This window comes from Bathycoccus prasinos, assembly GCF_002220235.1.
Source record: "Bathycoccus prasinos genomic : Chromosome_16".
Classification (NCBI taxonomy): Eukaryota; Viridiplantae; Chlorophyta; class Mamiellophyceae; order Mamiellales; family Bathycoccaceae; genus Bathycoccus; species Bathycoccus prasinos.
In genome coordinates, this window is record NC_023993.1 from 174298 (window position 1) to 193108 (window position 18811).

The 18811-nt window shown below is 49.3% G+C and overlaps 10 protein-coding genes across 10 annotated transcripts; 3 read left to right on the forward strand and 7 right to left on the reverse strand.

The window, feature by feature from the left end:
• Nucleotides 1–133: 133 nt before the first annotated feature.
• Bathy16g00840 (predicted protein) lies at nucleotides 134–1675 on the reverse strand (the record flags this gene model as incomplete). The annotated part of the gene is made up of 1 exon (XM_007508490.1): nucleotides 134–1675. One exon carries the CDS (start codon nucleotides 1673–1675, stop codon nucleotides 134–136), a length of 1542 nt encoding a protein of 513 aa, XP_007508552.1.
• Nucleotides 1676–2010: 335 nt separating this feature from the next.
• Bathy16g00850 (predicted protein) lies at nucleotides 2011–3984 on the reverse strand (the record flags this gene model as incomplete). Its single annotated transcript, XM_007508444.1, has 1 exon — nucleotides 2011–3984. One exon carries the CDS (start codon nucleotides 3982–3984, stop codon nucleotides 2011–2013), a length of 1974 nt encoding a protein of 657 aa, XP_007508506.1.
• Nucleotides 3985–4094: 110 nt separating this feature from the next.
• Bathy16g00860 (regulator of telomere elongation helicase 1) lies at nucleotides 4095–8036 on the reverse strand (the record flags this gene model as incomplete). Its single annotated transcript, XM_007508572.1, has 1 exon — nucleotides 4095–8036. One exon carries the CDS (start codon nucleotides 8034–8036, stop codon nucleotides 4095–4097), a length of 3942 nt encoding a protein of 1313 aa, XP_007508634.1.
• Nucleotides 8037–8374: 338 nt separating this feature from the next.
• Nucleotides 8375–10774, reverse strand: Bathy16g00870 (CCR4-NOT transcription complex, subunit 3; the record flags this gene model as incomplete). Its single annotated transcript, XM_007508655.1, has 2 exons — nucleotides 8375–10276; nucleotides 10643–10774. The coding sequence occupies 2 exons, from the start codon at nucleotides 10772–10774 to the stop codon at nucleotides 8375–8377; spliced, it is 2034 nt and encodes a 677-aa protein (XP_007508717.1).
• Nucleotides 10775–11383: 609 nt separating this feature from the next.
• Bathy16g00880 (unknown protein) lies at nucleotides 11384–11644 on the reverse strand (the record flags this gene model as incomplete). The annotated part of the gene is made up of 1 exon (XM_007508524.1): nucleotides 11384–11644. One exon carries the CDS (start codon nucleotides 11642–11644, stop codon nucleotides 11384–11386), a length of 261 nt encoding a protein of 86 aa, XP_007508586.1.
• Nucleotides 11645–12149: 505 nt separating this feature from the next.
• On the forward strand, nucleotides 12150–13235 carry Bathy16g00890 (predicted protein; the record flags this gene model as incomplete). Its single annotated transcript, XM_007508550.1, has 1 exon — nucleotides 12150–13235. One exon carries the CDS (start codon nucleotides 12150–12152, stop codon nucleotides 13233–13235), a length of 1086 nt encoding a protein of 361 aa, XP_007508612.1.
• A 1309-nt stretch (nucleotides 13236–14544) lies between these two features.
• On the reverse strand, nucleotides 14545–14874 carry Bathy16g00900 (unknown protein; the record flags this gene model as incomplete). The annotated part of the gene is made up of 1 exon (XM_007508511.1): nucleotides 14545–14874. The coding sequence occupies one exon, from the start codon at nucleotides 14872–14874 to the stop codon at nucleotides 14545–14547; it is 330 nt and encodes a 109-aa protein (XP_007508573.1).
• Nucleotides 14875–15111: 237 nt separating this feature from the next.
• On the forward strand, nucleotides 15112–15594 carry Bathy16g00910 (cytosolic class I small heat shock protein type 1; the record flags this gene model as incomplete). Its single annotated transcript, XM_007508477.1, has 1 exon — nucleotides 15112–15594. One exon carries the CDS (start codon nucleotides 15112–15114, stop codon nucleotides 15592–15594), a length of 483 nt encoding a protein of 160 aa, XP_007508539.1.
• A 664-nt stretch (nucleotides 15595–16258) lies between these two features.
• On the forward strand, nucleotides 16259–16693 carry Bathy16g00920 (the record flags this gene model as incomplete). The annotated part of the gene is made up of 1 exon (XM_007508585.1): nucleotides 16259–16693. One exon carries the CDS (start codon nucleotides 16259–16261, stop codon nucleotides 16691–16693), a length of 435 nt encoding a protein of 144 aa, XP_007508647.1.
• Nucleotides 16694–16987: 294 nt separating this feature from the next.
• Nucleotides 16988–18586, reverse strand: Bathy16g00930 (GMP synthase; the record flags this gene model as incomplete). Its single annotated transcript, XM_007508484.1, has 1 exon — nucleotides 16988–18586. One exon carries the CDS (start codon nucleotides 18584–18586, stop codon nucleotides 16988–16990), a length of 1599 nt encoding a protein of 532 aa, XP_007508546.1.
• Between the last annotated feature and the right edge of the window lie 225 nt (nucleotides 18587–18811).

Consider the following 18811-nt stretch of genomic DNA (forward strand, 5'->3'; position numbering starts at 1 on the left):
GCACACACAACTTGTGAAAGTAGTACTTGTACCTTTGCTTATTATTAAAGAATTCAATTCGCTTTGTTCTTGTTTGGTACACCTAGTAATTTGTTTTTCATTTTTTTACACTCCTATTGTATTGTTTCTTCTTCTAATAGAGAAAGGCGTAAGGATCGAAGTTCGCCTGCCAATCGTCGGTGACATTATTACTATGATGATTATTCAAATCGAACGAGCCTTCGTCGTCCTCTTCGCAATAATACGCCTCTCGGCTGATTGGATCTTTTCGATCGAATATAACTCTTCCGCACCTACCCACTCTCGCTTTGCATCTCTCCTTCAACTGCCCCAACGGTAACTGGAACCGTCTCAAAGCGGAACCTAACGGGATTTTCGCGAACAACATCTCGATGTCTGGAATCTCCGGCGGAGGTTCGTATAAAACCACCTCTTTCCCGGCTTTGTGTTTCTTGGCATCCTCGGCTTCTTTTTGCTGTCGACTTCTCTTGTTTTTATTCAACAACGCTTGCTTCTCTCGTTTATTCGCGGCTATGATTTCGCTCTCGTCCGGTTCGGTGACAATCGCCCAGGTGTTATCGTTCGCCTTGAAAATCTCCAAGTGGCCGTCGCACAACGCCACGTTCTTCCCTTTGATCGGTAACTCTGGCAACTCTTTCTTCGCTCTCTCTTCGTCTTCTTTCTTCGCCTCTTTTTCTATCCTCTCCATCTCCGATTTCGGTTCGTGCCTCAAATCAATCAATAACTTTTGCGCGGCGCGTTCCACCTCGAAAATTTCGTGCTTACGAGTTTCTCTTCTCTGCGTCAGCTGCAACGCCGCTCTGGCGACGACCAAACTATCCCTCGCGCGTAAAAGTTTCTCGTAACCAGCGACGTCGTTTTCTCTTCGTCTTCTCGTTTGCGGTCTGTGAATCTTCTCTCTCGGACGAAACACGTTGAACGGATTGGTATCGTTCGGCGCCGGAGGCGGCTGCAACCTCCTCAAACACGGCTTTTGCGTACTCTTTCTCTTCTCCACCCAATACTCGTACACGGCGACGATGACGGATTGCTTATTCACAATCTCCGCTAAAACTTCCACCGCGCTATCTTTCGGTAAATTCGACGTGCTCGCCAACGCCGCGCACCGATCTTGATACGATAACGCGCTTCCTTTCTCCTGCGCTTGCTGCGCGGTCACCGCCAAAACTCTCTCGTTCGCCTCGCCGCACGCCAACTCCAATTTCCACAACATCCTCTCGAAATCGTCCTCGTCCAACGGCACGTGGGATTCTTTCTTACTGCTGTTATACTTCTTCAGCCAATCCTCGTCGTCGTTATCCAAATCGTACTCCACCCCGTCCGCCGTCGTCGGCGTTTCCAACTCCGGTCTCCCCGCCGTCGCTCGAGACCGTAAATACCTCTCGTCCTGTTCGTAACTCGGTTTATAATCTTTCTCGTACCTTAAACCGACTTTCAAAACTTCCGGTATTGGAATTTCTTGTTGTTTCGTCTTTTCGTTTTCTTTCGTTAACACTTCCTCGTTCTCTTTGTCCAGTTGCTTGTGCGCGTGCGAGACCTCTCGAGAGACGATTTGGTCCTCCGCGATCGCGTTCGGATCTCGCACGATGGAGAGTTGCTGCGTGACTTCGATCGGGCGGTTCCGGTAGGAGCGTTGTTGCGCCAGAGATGCCATCGCGTTCGAGTTTACTGCGCGCTTTATTAAAAGCTCAAATCGTCTCTGCGCTTGACCTAATTCAGAACAGAATGTGATCTCAATATGATTTCCTTTTCTATATGTGTGTAAAAGGATAAATCTCTCTCTCTGACACACACACACAAACGCACGAAGTACTGCGACTCTCTTCTGCGCGCAGCGCTCGATAAATGCGCGCACTAAAAGAGAGTATTAATAAGAAAGAGGAGGAGGAGGAGGACGGATCAAAGTGTGTAGAGGGAAATCGAATGTTTTGTTCGTTTTTTGTTTTTAATTTAGGGTTTTTGAAATGTGTTAAATACGAAGCAAATTTTTCAGTCTTTTTTCACCAAACGTCTGTGAAAGGAAAGAAACCTGTAGGCTTCACTTTCCTCGGCCAACGGGTGGTACGTGTACACCTCTTTCTCGGTGACTTTCTCACTTAAACGGTTGAAATAATGGAACTGCGTCGCGTTGTGACTGAAACCGTACAAAGAAACTTTCTCTTTTGACGAGCACGCGCGTAACGCCAAGACGACGCCGGCGAAACCGCTGGACGGTTTGAGCTTTCTTCTGTCCACCCAATCCCAGACGTGACACCAAAACTGAGGGTTGAATACGCGCTGGATGTGCGTCTTTTCTTTACCGTGTTTCGAGAATTGTTTCTTTTGGTACTCGGAAAAGTGGCGGAACGTTTTCTCGTCGCGGGCGGTGAAGACGAGCATTTCGTCTCGCGGTTCCCGGAAACCGAGGTTGTCGATGTTTTGAACGCGGATGGTGGTTTTCTTGCCGACGTGCTTTTCGTAGCCTTTCGTCGGCGCCGCGTTGAAGCGGATGACGGCGTCGTGGCTATCGATTTCCGCTCCGTAGGTGTGGTCGAGGAGAGAACCAGAGTTACCGACGACGGCGCATCGGCGACCGAGCGTTTTCGCGTCTGGTTTTACACCGCCTCGGGTGTGGACGTCGTCCTCGTCTGGAATATATTCCGAGAGTTCCGGGACGGCGTCGCGCAATTGATCGTACGATTTTACTTGCATGACCGGTTTCCCGCCGCACGTTATTTTGTTTCGCTTATCGTCGTCCGGGTCGATATCGTTTAGCGTCGATTTACTCAAGAAGATGTCCACGTCGGTATCCAGGAGTTTCTTCAGTTTCGTGCCTCCGAGACGATACGTCGCCGCTTTGAGCACCGCTTTTTGCATCGGCGTCGGTTTCTGTTCCGGAGAGTGTTCTTCTACGTTTTCGTGGCTGCTATTACTAGTACTATCCTCTGCCTCTTGTGCCTCCTCCTCGTGCTCGTCCTCGTCGTGTTCGTGCGGCTCTTCTCTCTCTGCTTTAAGCGTCGGCGCGTTCGAGCTTTCCGACGACGACGACGCCGAAAATACTTTGGGAGAAGGTTCATTATTTTTTTCAGCGCTATTACGCTCGTCCTCTTCGCCATCATCACCGCTATCACTACTTTTCTTCGTCTGCACCCCTCCCCGCGGCCGTTCCGGCGCAATCCTCGGCTTCACCGGAATCACCCTTCTCTCCGTCACGTACTCCGCATCCGCTCGTTTCAACCGTTCCGGGATCTCAGGCACAAGAGGCAAGTCCTTCGGCACTTTCCGGCGACCTTCAAACATCAACGAACTCTTCCTCGCTCCTCTTCCATCTCCTCCTCCTCCGTCTTCTGTGCCGCCGACGCCGCTAATACTATCACTACTACTACTACTACTACTACTCAAACTCAAACTCAAAGCCGCCATCGCTCGTCTCGACGCGCCGCCGATCAAAAATCTCGGTCTCGGAAGTAACGCGCGATGATGCGTCAACAAATAGTCCTCGTCGTCGTCGTCGTTATTATTGTTCTTCTTCAACGCTTTTATCATTCCGTCGCTGCTAAAATCCTCCTCCTCCAACTCTTCTTTCTCGTCTTTCTCCTCTGTCCTCCTCCTCTTCCTCCTCCAAATCACTTTTGTTCTCTCGTCTCTCACGCGGACGTACCTCGCCATTTCTCTGTGCACAGACTTCACTTTTTCCGTCAGAGACAAATAGTTCTCGTCGTCGTTGTTCTCCTTTTCCTCCTCGTGCATCATCCGTTGGTGTTGGTGCAGAGAAAGAGACGAGAAGAACAGACATCCCGCGAGGAAGACGAGGAGGAGTTTCGGGAACCGGAACGTGCTTTTTAGAGCATTCTTTCTCTTTCTTTTCGTCGTTTTGGATGCAAGCAGCGAGGACTTTTCGGAGTCCAAATCATCGTACGTTTTGTTCTCGTCGTCGTCGTCGTCGTCCTTTTTGTTGTTCCCGCCCAAGAAGGAGCGGCGCATAGTTTTTAATGAAGAGATATGGAGGAAAATTCGACGCACTTCTTCTAAGAAAAAACGTTCAATTAAATTCTAATGCGCAAGCGTCTGCTCTCTCTGTTACGACTACTTTACTACAAATACATTTTCTTGAGACTCTTCTTGGTGACCAATGTCGAACACGTCGGACACGGACCGGACGAAGAAGAAGAGCTTGTTGTGTTGTTTTTATTGTTGTTTGGCGCTTTCTTGGCTTCCGCGCTGCTTTTCGCGAAGACGGCGTTGAAGCACTTGTAACAGGCAAAGTGGCCGCAGACGATCGATTGGAAAGGCCGGTCGCACTTGGAGGCTTTGCAATGGTCGCACGAGGTTTTCTTTTTTGCAGCTTTTTGCGGAGCTTGAGATGAGGAGGAAGGTTTGGTGGTGAGAATCGATTTGAGTTCTCCCGAAATGGAATCTTCTTTTGGCGGTCTCGCGAGGCGTCCGAAGATATTTTCGACGCCGGCGTCGATTTTCGGTTTTGGAGGAGGAGGAGGTTGCGATGATTGTACGAGCGGTGGAATCGTTGCTGCTGTCGCCGCCGCCGTCGTCGTTGTTTTCTCTGCCATTTTCCGTTTCGCGTTCTCCTCGAACCCGTCGTAGGCTTTCTTTGCCGCGTCTTTCAACGCCAAGCTGGTTCCGATGGCTGCCCACAAAGTTGAAGGACCGACGCCTCGTTTCTCGATTTTGCACAATTTCGCGAGCGTTTTCATGGACTCGTGCAGCGCGACGTCCGACGAATCCGCGCTGACGGCACTTTTCATAACCTCGACAAACTTCGGAAAATCTTCCGGCGGGAGTTCGGCGCGCGCCCTTTTGACGAGCTTTTGTTTCGCCAACATCGCCTTATCGACGACGTTGGCGTTTCCGAGAGCTCCACTACCACGAATATTACCGACGCCGCCGCCGGCAAGCTTTGTCGTGTTGTCTCTATTGCCACCGGATTTGAGTAACCTGGACGCTAACGAACCTCCACCGCCGCCGCCGCCGCCGCCGCCGCCGCCGCTAAATAAAAAGTTTCTTCTCTCCTTTTCCTCGTCCACCTCGTTCTCGTTCTTATTCGTATTATCATCATTATTATTATTCAACGCGTTCATGAGCGCAAACGGTAGCGAGGTATCTGAAGCCCGAGATTTCTTCGAAAAGTTGGTATCTCTTCGAGCGTGGTGTTGTTGTTGTTGTTGTTCGCCGTTAGTATTGCTGCTCTTTTTCTGCCGTTGACCTGCAAAATCCGCCGTTTTGTCGTTCTCGCTTTTGCGTTGGAGGAGCGGTCCTTTGCGTTTCTTCTTCTTTGCCGATTTCTCCGCCGCGGCGAGCATGAGCGCGCTGTTCGGGTTCCCGCACCGCTCAAAAAACGCGGATAAACTTTCTATGCCTCTTTCAAACGTATCGAACGTTTGCATCGCCGGTCGAAGCCATAAACTTAACTGACTCTGATGATTTCGATACGCGAATCGCTCGTCCGCTAAGATGACCGCGCCAAAGTCGTCCTTATGACGGATGACGCGTCCTATCGCTTGGTTCGTCGCGCGCATGGCGGTTTGCGAATACCACTGTTCTCCGCTCGTAATGTTGCAACTTTGATGCGTGTTGTTTCGTTTGTGAACCATTATGGCGGCGTCGAGAAATTCGCGCTTGTATCGAACGCGCGCCGAGGCTTTCGGCGCGTAGGGGATGCCGGTCAAAATAACCGCGCGTCCCGCTTTATCGGCAAAATCGATGCCTTCGGAGACTTTTCCTCTGCAGACGGCGAGGAACATAGCGCCACCTTTCGCGGCTAAGGTGACGGCTGTTTCGTCGTCCTTCGCGCTTCCGTCAGTATTCGTCAAGCCTACTTTACTCCAACTGTTCGTTTTCGAACGTTCGAGCGCTTTGTTGAAAGACTCGAACGCTTCTAAAAACGCATCGCTCTCTTTCGGTTCCACGACCAACGTTTTCTTCGTCGTGCGCGCGATATCGTTCCAGATGGACGTTCTCGTCTTCCAAAATTCGATGCATTTTGCCATGACGCCATAACTCGGGAAGAACACCAAAACGCCGTCCGGTGTCACGCGAGCGACGCGCAGGATTAACAACCCGAGCTCATTCTTATACTGTTCGGTATCTCGAAAGCGATAGCTGGAATTCAAAGAAACCGCATTCGACGGTCCTTTCAAAAACGCGCCGGCCCAAACATTTTCTTGAGGGATGACGTGCGGATTCTCTAACCGAACCGGGAACGGCGCGCGAAGCTCGGAGGCGAACGAATCCATCGGCGATAACGTCCCCGAGGCTAACAAGAGCGATTTGACGCCCAATTCGCACAGTTCGTTCACGATGACGCCTGGAACCATGCACCAAAAAGACATCGTCGGTCCTTTCGCGAGTCGTTTGTTTTCTCTTCCGTCGTCGTTTTTCTTATTCCACGTGCTGCTAAACTCTTCCTCCGGAGGTCCCACGCGCGAGCGATAACACTCGATCAAACCTTTTTGTTTCGCTTCAAACGCGCGGTCGAGAAAATCTTTGACTCTTTCCAGACCAGCGCCAGAGCCTTTGCCAATTTCTTCAGCTCTCATTGATACTACATTCGCCGCGTCTTCGCACACTTCGATCATTTGCGCGTACGTATCCATGTTGATGTTCACCTTCGCTAAAAGATCAAATATGAACCACCCGTCTCTCGACGAAGGTAACGTTTCGCCTTTCCTCACTCGCTCTTGATCTTGCGCGCACACGATTGCAATTTCTCTCTCCAACGCCGCAAAGATACCACGCAAGGTCAAATAATCACCCGCGCTTCGAGTCGGATACGTGCCTGTTTTCTTCGAATCTTTTTTTTCCTCTTTGGATAATCCCTCCATGCTTTCCTCGATCATGCTATAATACTGAAACGCGGCGTCGGCGTCTTTAATCGCGTTCGCAACGTGCACCGCAGTCAAGTCTCTCGAGGCGGCTTCTTCGCACGCCGATTCCGCGTTGTGCGCTTCGTCAAAGATAACAATCGAATTGTGCCAATTCATCACGGTGTCACCTAATGCACGTTTTCGCACTCCCGCGTCTAAGATGTACGAATACGGCGCGAAAATTATCTCCGCGCCTCTCGTCATCTCTCTCGCTAAATAATACGGACACGGACCATTCGCTCTCTTCCCTTCTTTCACCAAATCTTCGATGTCCATGATTGAACCCTTTCCTTTCCCGTCGTCATCGCCGCCGCCATCGCCGCCGCCGCTTTTACTACTTTTACTACTTAAAACGTCCTCGTTTGGTAGTTGACTTAAAATCGAACCCGCTCTTTCCTTCGTACCAAAATCGTGGTGGTTCGTCGTCCTTCCGTACCCGAGACTTCCTCCGTTAAACTCCCCTCCCCATTGATTCGCGAACCACCCATTCACGACGTCAATCCCAAACACTCGCTCCATGTGCGTACCAACGTTCCTCTTCTTATCACACTTCCCGCTATTGCACGCGATTTTACACAACTTCTCCGCGCCTCTCTTATTCCCATCGCCCATCTTCTTCGCCGCTTCCGCGACCCACTCGTTGACGCACAACTGTTTCCGCGAGCCGACGACGCTCGAGCGCGGCGCGTACTCGGTCGCTTTCAATTCCGAAATCACTTGTTGTAACTGACTGTGCGTTCGAGAGACGTAGACTATGGTTACTTTCGATGGTTCCCCGCCTGTATACTCCTCTTTCACGCCCTTCGTTCGCTTTAACTCCAAATCCTCCTCCTTTTCCTCCTTTTCCTCCTTCTCCGTATCTTTCCTTTTCTTCGTATTCTTCTTCTTCGTATTCTTTTGTTTAATTCGTTGTTTTTCCTCGTGCTCGGCGAACGCTAAAGTCGCGCAGAGTAAACACACGGTCTTCCCGGTCCCGGTTGGTGATTCTAACAAAGCGTTCGTGCCTTCACGCAAGGCGAAAAGGATCTTTTCCATCATGACGATTTGCGACGGGTACGGCTCGGGAAACGGAAATTTTACCGAATACGAAACGTTTTGGACGATGATTTGTATCGGAGGAGGAGGATGAGCACGACTTTTAGGAGGAGGAAACATTTGGTCCTTCCGTAAATATTCCGTCTGAAAGAGAGAGAGAGAGAGTGTTTTGGTGGGGTGTCTTCTTCTCTCTCGCGCAAAGTGTGTTGGTGTGAATTTTGAAATTTGTGTGGAGAGTTTTGAGCAGATTTTTCTCTTTCTTAATATGACTGATATGTATCGCGATTATTGGGGTGATTATTACACGCGTTCTCAAAACGCTTTCTCTCTCTCTCTCTCTCTCTCTTTGGTTGCGTCGTCGTTTTATCGTCGTCGTTCTTTTGTATCATGATATAAATGTGAGCGGCGAAGAAGCCGGACACCGCCCAAGCGAAAGATGGTCGGTATCGTCGCTCTCATCATTGTAACTCGTTCTCCAGATGCGAGTATTCGAACAGAAAGTCCGGTTTGCTTCGCTGACACCACCCTCGGACGCTTCCGTATTCGTCCCGGCTTACGGCGTGGTCGAAGTAGACGTACGCGCCTTGCTCGAATTCTTCATTGGAGACTTTCGGTTCCTCTCGTCGAGCGAACCAGGCGCTGTATTTTTTGTGGAACCGCCAGTTGGCGCGTTTCAACTCTCGAGCGGCTAAGTACTGTTGAGGGGTGCCTTGTTGGTGGTAGAAGGAGAAGAAGAGCGCGTCGGCGTCTAAGCGTTCGAATAAAGCCGGGTTTTCCAAAACTGGGTATAAATTGTTCCCGTTGCCGTCGAGGAGAGTGGTCGGGTAGGAAGGCGGAATCGGCGCTTGGGGCGCGCGGCGAACGCGTCTGGTCCAGACGCCGTCCGAGGCGGACGGGAGAAGTCTAGAGGAGGCAGAAGCTTCGAGGAGACGGAGACGCGAGGACGGGTCGCCGTGCGCGACGGTAGCCGTGGAGGCGGCGCTCGCCCCTCCTCCTCCTCTTTGTTGTTGCTGCTGTTGTTGTTGCTGCTGCTGCCGTTGTTGTTGTTGTTGCTGTTGTTGTTGTTGTTGCTGCTGCTGCTGTTGTTGTTGCTGCTGTTGTTGTTGTAGCGCCAAGGTGGAGTTGATGCTATTATTGCTCGCGTTGTTTATGGATTGGGCGCTACCGGATCCGGATTGCATGCCGCTTCCAGATAATCCTCGTCGCATGGACGTGGACATTTCATTCAACGATCGCGCGCCTTGACTCGGGTTGTCGAAGACCTCGTTCGCAGTAAACGCCGCGTTGGCGGCTTCCGCGACGGATTGTTGTTGATTTGCGTCGGATGATAACGGTCTCGGTCCAGGTGGAAACGCTTGTTGCGCGGCGTTGCCGTCTTTGATACCTCCCGGTCCCGGTGGCGCGTTGGAATTGTTATTCGGTCTCGGTATGGGTTTCCCGGCGGCGGCGGCGGAACCGCTCCCGACTGCGGCGTTATTCCCGCCGTTCCCAGACCCCACGCCGTCGGCGTCCAAACCTTTCGGCGCGGGAAACCGAGATCCCCACTGATTGACGCTTTGTTGTTCCTGTTGCGCAGCTGCCGCGGCCGCGGCTTTCGGACTCAACACCGGCGCCGGCGGTACCACTCTCGGCTTTGGCGGTTCAATCTTCGACGATCCTCCGCTCAAGGCTGTTTGCAACTGCTGCGGCGATCCGGACGAGGCGTCTTGTCCGGACTCCTCGTGTAACTGCTTCACGTTCGTCACCACTTTCACGCTTTCTTTCGTCGCCAACTCTTCCAAATTTAAACTCTCGTACATATCGTCCACGACGTCAAACTCGTCGAAATCTTCTTGATTCCTCTCCAAATAATCTTCTATCAAATCCCGCACGTCGTCCGCCTCTTCCGCCGGCAACGTCTCGTTCTCCACCAATCGCATCATGATTTCCAAATTCAGCGTGTGCGCCTTGTGTCTTTGCACCGACTCTTCCAATCTGTTCACTTTCTCTTCGTTCCCGTTGTTCGTATTCTTCCCTTTCCTTTTACTCGGTTTCGCGGCTTCCAACTGCAACACCTCAATCTCCGCCTCGAACGCGTCCGACTGATTCGACAACTCCTCCACCACCGTGGACAACCACTCCTTCGTCTCTCTTCTCCTCTTTTGTTCCGGAGTTTCGTTTTCCATCTTCTCCAATCCGTGTTTACTAAACGCTTTCGTCTTCGATTGCCTTTCGACCATTTTAAACCTCTCCATGTCGATTTCAATTTTCCGCTTGTATTCGTTCAAAGACGTCTTGTCTTTAATCGCGGTATCCGCGGACCAGTTTTTGATCTGGTCCCGGAATTTTTGCAGTTTTTTCAGCTCTTTCTTCAAGTCCGCCTAATAATAAGAATAAGAATAGAATTGTGTCAGCGTCATCCGAACGTCGAGAAATAAGAGGAAAATCGAGGTTTTTGCTCCTCTTTCAGGAAAGAAGAGAATTCAATTTTCAACAATTGGGGGAAAACCAATCACATATCAATATATCCTTTCCTTTCCTCTCTCTCATCGAGCGCGCAAAAAGAGAGAAGGACAAAACGCTCTCCGTGAAGAATTTAGTTCTCGTTCTTGAAAAGAGTCTTTCTTTTCTCTTTTCTCTTCTTTGAAACGTGTAAAAAGAAAAGCAATTAAAGATACAATTTTACAGTTAATGTACAAATTGCGCGGCGGAACAAAATGGAAAATGCAATCGGTGAATAATAGTACCTCGTATTTCTCCTTCAAACTCGAATCGCACTCCTTCAACCGATCGAAAATTTGCTGAAACACCTCCTGCTGCTCGTCCACCTTACGAAAGGTCTTGTCGATTTCAGCCTGGAGCTTACGTATCGTCGCCATGATGATTTGTATTCGATTCTCTTTTTTTGTGCGTTAAAAGTGCGAAGAATTGGGAGGTGAAGTGACCTGAAAATACTTCGTCCGAGCGCGTACGTACCGCAGAGAGAGATATAGTACAAAGATTAAATGTGATGGTTTTACAACGAAAACAACCTACAAAACAGAAATATGCCGAGATAGTATTGTTATTGCGTCTCTTTCTCTTTCTTTCTTTCTTTCTTTCTTTCTTTACGCTCTCGTTCTCCTTCTTCTCCCTTTCGCCATATGCGAGAAAGGAGCTTCTCGCCAAATGCGTTTTTTACTAAACGCGATGGTTTCTCTCTCTCTTTGCACCCGCAAAACGCGCTCTTTTTATCGACTCTGCGACGACGAGTAGTTTTGTTGTATTCGAAACAACTTCTACTCTGAATGTTTACGCCGGCAGAGCGTCACTTTTTTAGCGCGCGCTTTTCGTCGCGTACGTGTACAACTAACTCCTCTTCTTCTTCTCTTTCTCGTTTTCCCGGGAAAAGCCGCTTCGCTTTGCCCGGCGCCGATTTCGCGAGAGGGAGAGAGAGAAAGAGAGCGAAAGACGAGAGCGACTTCCGGACAACAACGTTTGTCTCGGAGTTACCCGCACCCTCCGCCGCTTCCATCATCCCCACCACCAAACATCTCCTTCTCCGCTTCCGCGACGCGCTCTTCCAACATCTCCACGATCTCTTCCATTTTAATCGGGAGTGTAGATCCTCCTCCTCCTCTCGTCTCGAATACTGTTCGATCTCGAAACTCCACTCGAAAATATTCCTCCTCTTGGTTTTTTTCTTCTTCTTCTTTCTCGTTCCCTCTGACCATGACCGATGGAAACGCCATCTCGATCGCGTCCGCCATCTCGATGTACGTGTCTAAATACTTCGTCTCTGGATGGTAGAGAATGTCCACGTGTAAAGGATCCGGGGCGGATAAGGAGTTGCGTCACGCGTAGTGGCGAAATTGTTGGTGTTGGTGATGATGATGATTAAGTGGTACGCGACGGGGAAGAGAAGGCGTGGAAATCTTCTTCTCAGCAGGCGATGATGAATACGAATGGAAACAACTACGCGTTGGTGGTGTCACCCCCGGAGAAGTCGATGATGATGATGATGATGATGTTGTTCTCGTCGTCTGCGGAATACTACCGATGCAGCGATGAAGAACGCGGCCGAAACTGCTTGCGCTGCTTTGACCTCCACTCAATAAAGGTGAAGAAGCTGCAACAGCAGCTCGGAGCGCTCGTTCTTTGCTCCTAAACGTCGTCATCAAAGACGTCATTAGTTCTGCGGCATTTTATCCAAAATGTGTTCAGAGATACGAATACTTTTATAACTCTGTAGTATTAATAGTACGGGTTCAGACGATGATCAAAAACAACATTACTGATGATGATGATGATTTTAATCTCTGGTGGTGGACCGTCTCCTCGTATCTCGCGTTCTTTCTCCTCTTAATAGCACGGTTTGTGGTGCCACATTCAGGGGAAATGTTCCATTGGAAACCAAATGAAAGAAGAAGAAGATTTGCAATGAACCATCGAATTTGCGGGGCGATGCACTTACTCGTTCTCGTTTTCGGAGGTGTGCATCTTATGCTTTTGTCCTCCTATAATACGTCGTCGTCGTTTACGTCGTCGTCGATGAGTCGTCTTGCGGTTGTTGCATTTGACCTCGTGTTAGGTTTGAGCGGGATTCTGGTCACGCGCACGGCGGTGAAGGATTTCGGCAAGTTGCACTCCCGAGTGCGAGAGAGACGAACAAAATCGAGCGGCGTGTTACACGAGACGAAAACAGTCGCGACGGAGGAAATGGAAGAGCACTTCTTTTACCAAATGGTAAATTTGACGCAGGTTTTGTATTTGCACTTTTGCGAAACGTGCGACGGGAAGAACGCGCGAACGCTGGCGCTCGTATTGAGCACCTGGAGCATTTGGCGGTATCGCGATCGGTTTCCGGTGAATTCGTTTTCTCGAAACTACGAAGGCGGCGAAAACGGAAGGTGGTTTGAATCCGTGGAGAACTTTTTGTATCGAGCGAAGAAATGGCAGTACGTGTTTTACAAGACGTGCTTGTTGCACGGGTTGAACGTTTCCAGCGCGATTTTTGGGAGTAGTCGTAGTAGTAGTAGTAAGACGACGACGATTTTGACGACGCACGGCGAGCGCTTTCAACTGTATTGGTTGTGCTTGAACGCGAGTTACGTGATGGAGTTCTTTTTGCAGACTTTGGTGAAGAAGAAGTACGGCACGCAGTCGAACGCGTTGTTGATGAATCAATTTTTGATGGTGGTTTCCTCGCTTTCGGCGTTTCCGGTCGTCGTGCGCAGAGTACACCCGATTGCTTTCGTTGCGGCGTTGGCGTTGAATTTTCTCAATCGGAAACAGGAAACGGCGAATGTCTGCTTAACGTGTGTGGCGTGTGTCGTATTTGATAGGTATGTAAAAATATAAACGCGTGCGCGCGCGCTAGATTAGTAGTAGATGTAGTAATAAAGTTGATTCATCGCTTGACGTGTTTAATCGCCCTCTCGATCTTCTCTTTCGCTATTTGGATCTCTTTTCTATCTCTGTCGTCTAAAAACTCCCCGCCGTCCTCTTCCTCGTCCCGAAGCATTCGTTCGGCCATTTTTAGCAATCGAACCGCTTCTCTTCCATCTCTCGGCGTACTTCTCAACAACCATCTCGAAGCATCGTACAACTCTTCGATTTCTTCTCTGCGCCTTATTGTTGTTGTTGTTGTTGCTGTTGTTGTTGTTGTTCCCGTGTTGCTAATTTCTCTCTTCGCCGCTCTCGCTCGGTCACTCTTACCCGACGGCGTCGTCGACGGCGCCTCGTCCGCGCCATCATCGTCATCATCATCGTTCCTCTTTTCCTCATCTTTTCTCTTATTACTGCTAGTATCATTCCTCTCGTCCACATCCACTTCTTTCTCTTCTTCTTCTTCTTCATCATCATCATCATCTGCGTTATTCCCCCTACTGCTATACACCATCTCCATCGCGCGTTCTCTCGCGTTTTCCAACGTCTCCCTTGCCCGAATCGCCTCCAAAGGGCAACACTCGATCGCTTTTTCGAATTCCCCTAAAGCTTCTTTCGCCGCGCGTTTTTGTTCTTTTCGACGTTGTTCCAGCGATGATAAAGAGTCCTCCTCCTCTCTTCTGCTTTGTCTTCTTCTCAGCAACTCCAAACCTTTCCTAAAGTGTTTGTCCGCTTTCTTCGCGTCCCTCTTTACATTCGTTTTGCTTTGGGGAAGGCGGAGGTCAAATTCGTGACTCGTAGTCGCAGTCGCAGTAAAAGCAGTACTGCTCTCCTCTCTCACCGCCAACGCGTGCGCGCTCGATTGTATCCGACTCTCCAACGCGACCATCAACGCGTCCGCGTCCGCCGAGACTCGTTTCAGGGACGTCACGACCGTCGTCGATGTTTGCATATTTGATTCTTTTTTTTATTAATTGGTGTCGTTGTTGTGAAGGATGATTTTCGAGACACACGCGCAAGCACAATCCCCTAAAACTGAGGAAAATCGCCTCTAAATGACGCTTCTTTTGATGCACAGTTATGCGAAAATATACTTTACACGCAATCAGTACAGCGATGATCGCTCACAGCTTTTCACTTTCTTTTTATATTGATCTTACGGCGATGCGTTTCGTTGAATCCCCTACTAATACGTGTGTTGTTAAAATTATTAAACGAGAAAACGCTCGTTCGTTTTTTTTTTTTTGCTTCTTCTTCATATTTTTGTATCTACTCTAAAATACTAACAAACACCTAATACACACACACACACTACTACAATCATGGCGTTAACTCGATCTTTACTCACGCCGTTCTCGCTGTCCCAGATGGCAGAACAAGGTGGAAGAGGAGGAGGTTTGTTGTTGTTTCGATCGTCGTCTTCTCGTACGTGCGGCGGCAAAAGCGCTTTCAATTCGATTTTGAGAGGAGGAGGAGGATTTGGAAGACCTTCTTCGAAGAAAGCTTTTTCCGCGCAAGTCGCGCGCGCGGAGAGCGAACAAGAAGGAGGCGGACAGATGGAGAGACAACAACAACAACCGGAACAGCGCGTGTCGATGACGTCGTCGCCCATGAGAGGCTTGCTGAGTCGCATGTTGAGCGATCCGTACGGAGGTAAAAGATATGCGCGTTTCGTGTTGTTCTTTTGTCTTCTCTTTGTCTTCTTCTTCTTTCTCGCGCGTATATCGCGCAAAATGCGCTCTTTTGATTTTAGATACAAAAACTGACGCGAGAGATACGAATCTAAAATTTTCTCCTTGATTTTCCTTGAATAGGAGCACTCGGCCCGCGACGCCGAAGAGGAGGCATGATGGACACGTTTCTGAACGACCCGTTCTTTCGCGACACCGAGGCCATCACCTCGTCCTTTCTGCACTCCATGATCCCGAAAGACACGGTTTCGAACATGAACCAATTCGATTTCTTAGTCGACATCGTCGAGAAGAAGGACAAGTTTCACTTATCCGGTGAGCTTCCCGGGTGCAACGTCGCCAACGTGGACGTGAAAGTCGATAAAGACAACAACTTACACATCAGCGCGATGAAGTCTATCAAACACGAGGAGGACGAACAGTCACCGGACGGCTCGGTGAAGTGGCACGCGATCGAAAGGTCCTCGGGTAAAGTCGAGCGCATCTTCGCGCTTCCGGAAGCGGCGGACGCGGACAAAATCGATTGTTCGATGAAAGACGGCGTGCTTTCCATCGACATCATGAAGAAACCCGAGTTTGTCGGTGAACCGAAAGAGTTGAAAGAGAAGGAGATGAAGAAGATTCCGATTAAAGGCGCGTGACTGTTATCGCGTTCGAGGTTGTGATTGGATCGTCGAAACAGACGGACAGAGAGACAAGAGAGACAAGACAGAGAGACATACTTCAATTTTGAAAAGAAAAAGACAGACAAAACGAACAAACAAAAAAGAGATACAAAACGTCACAAATAAAAAGCGCGCTTTTTTCACACGCATCAATCAGAACAACAAGAACAAGAACAAAAATGTCACTCATTCCTCGCGGATTCTGGAACCCGTTCGTGGGCGAACAACGCGCCGGAGCGGCTGGTCCTTTGAGCGGTGCGTGTATTGATGATAACCCCTTAAGCGCTTTTTTATTTTCGTATCTCTCTTTCTTCTTCCGAGTATTTTTTCCCAAGCTGTTGTGGTTCTCTTTGAGCGCGCGCGCGATCGAAAGAATAAAGCGCAACACTTTCCGAACAACGGAGAAAAAGATCGACGAGGAGAGCGTTTTTTGTCGATGCGACCATCATCCGTGATCGCTTTTGTCGATGATGAAGATTATTCGTTGTTTTTCCTCCCTCCGAGAGTGTAAATAGAGACCTCTTATTTCTCCCTCTTCTTTGTATCTACTCATACAACAACGCTTATTATAGGATTATTCGGCCGAAGAAGATTTACGCCGGACCCGTTCGATCGCTTATTCGGTGACGACGACGCCCTAATGACGAGTTCATTTTTGGACTCGATGATCCCACGCGAACATATTAGCGACATGAATCAATTCGATTTCGTCTGCGATATCGTCGAGAAGAAGGATCGATACACGTTATCGGGCGAACTCCCGGGTTGTAACGTGAAGAACGTGGACATCAAGATGGATAAAGACAACAACTTGCACGTTTCGGCGCACAAGTCGACGAAACATGAGGAGGAAGACCAGTCTAGAGATGGGCGCATGAAGTGGCACGCGATCGAAAGGTCCTCGGGTAGAGTCGAACGCATCTTTACTCTCCCGGAAGGCGCCGATCCCGAGAAGGTCGAAGCGTCGATGAAGGACGGGATTTTGACTATTGACGTGAAGAAGAAACCAGAAGCGATCGGGGAACCGAAGGTGGAAGAAGAAGGGATGAAAACTATTCCGATCAAAGCTCAGTGAGGGCAAACGCCGGAGAAAGACGAGAGGGGAGGGCAAAAAGGAGAGGAGGATGTTTGCCAAGACGAAGGAGACGAAGAGGAGGAGTCCAGAAAGGTGGAGTTTTTCTCCTGGCATAAGAGGAAAAAGGAGAAGGATTGAAGAACAGACAGAGAGAGAGAGACACGATAAGAAAGAACATACATTTATAAAACACAAACAGACGTGAAATGTAAGCACATATACACTCATTTTTCTTAAATACGTATATTATTTTTGTTACCCGACGACGACTTCATTGTTGTTGTTGTTGTTAAATTACTCCCACTCGATGGTACTCGGCGGTTTGCTCGTGATGTCGTACACCACCCGATTCACTGCTCTGACTTGATTTGTGATTCGATTCGAAACTTCTTGCAAAAACTTCGGTTCGAACGGGTACCAATCTGCAGTCATACCGTCGTTACTCGTGATCGCTCTCAGACCGACAACGTGACTGTGCGATCTTTGATCGCCTTGGACGCCGACGGATTTAATCGGCAAGTGCACCGCGAAGGCTTGCCAAATCTCGTCGTATAAACCAAACTCTTTGATGGCGTTGATGTAAATCTCGTCTACTAATCTCAACGTTTCCAACGCGTTGTTCTCTGTAACGTCGCCTAAGATTCTAACCGCCAATCCAGGGCCCGGGAACGGGTGTCTCGCCACGAAATTTCTCGGCACGTCCATGATTTTTCCTAAACGTCTCACTTCATCTTTAAACAACACTCTCAACGGTTCAATCAACTCGAAGCCGAGTTCTTTCGGTAAACCTCCGACGTTGTGGTGCGATTTAATCGTGTGCGAATGTTTTTGATCCGACCCGGGTGGCGGACAGGATTCGATCACGTCCGGGTATAACGTCCCTTGGACCAAAAATTTCGGCACGACGCCGGTTTTCTTCTCCACCGTTTTCTTGTATTCCTTGAAGCACTCTATGAACTCTTTCCCGATAATTTTTCTCTTCCTTTCCGGATCGGACACTCCTTTCAACTCGCTCAACATTTTCTCCGTGATATCCACGCAATCCACCGGCAAGTGCAGCTCGTTTTTGAACATCACCATCACCCGTTCGGCTTCTTTATACCTCAACAACCCGTTATCGACGAAGCAGCAATGCAATCGATCGCCAATCGCTCTGTGCACCAACGTCGCCGCGACGCACGAGTCCACCCCACCACTCAACGCGCAAATCACGTGATTAGTCTCGCCAACTTTTTCTTTCACGATTTGAATCTGCTCTTCCAAAACGTTCGCCATGGACCAACTTCGTTCGCACTTTGCAATGTTAAACAAGAAATGTTTCAACGTTCGCATCCCTTTCTCGGAGTGCGTCACCTCTGGGTGATACTGCAAACCGAACAAATTCTTCGTCTCGTGTTCAATTGCAACCACGCATCCTTGCTCGCTCTTACCGATGCATTTAAATCCGTCCGGCAACACCGTCGCCTCGTCCCCGTGCGACATCCAGACGTTTTGCGGCTCAATATCTTCGCCGAACAGTTTCGTGTGCGTCGGAATATCCACCACCGGCATCCGCCCAAACTCACCTTTCCCTAACCCTTCCACTTTCCCTCCCAAGCAGTGCACGATCAGTTGCATCCCGTAACAAATCCCTAAAACTGGAATCTGCCTCTTCTCGCACTCCTCCCAAAAGCCATCCGGCACAGAGGGTGCGCCTTTCACGTGCACCGAGTTTGGCCCGCCGCTTAAAATAATCGCGGTTGGTTTGTTCTCCTCGAACACGCGTTTAAAAGTCGCATCCCCGGGGAGTAAAATGGAATACACTTCCACCTCTCTCACTCTCCGCGTGATGAGCTGCGTGTATTGCGACCCGTAGTCCAGAATCACCACTTGCGACGTGACCGCTTGCGTCATTTAAGAGAAGAGATGAGTGGAGTTTTCTAGGATGAATCCTTTTTCACTAAAACTCGTTTAATAAAACGAACGAACAAAGCGTGATTATTATTCGAAAGAGAGAAAGAGAAAGAGATCTGTCTTCTCGCCTCGTTTAATGAATCGTGAACGTGCGTTAAGTGTGTTACGTGCGTCACGTGTGTAGTAAATAATAAGGAGACTTGCCGGCCTTTTCAAAAATTCAAA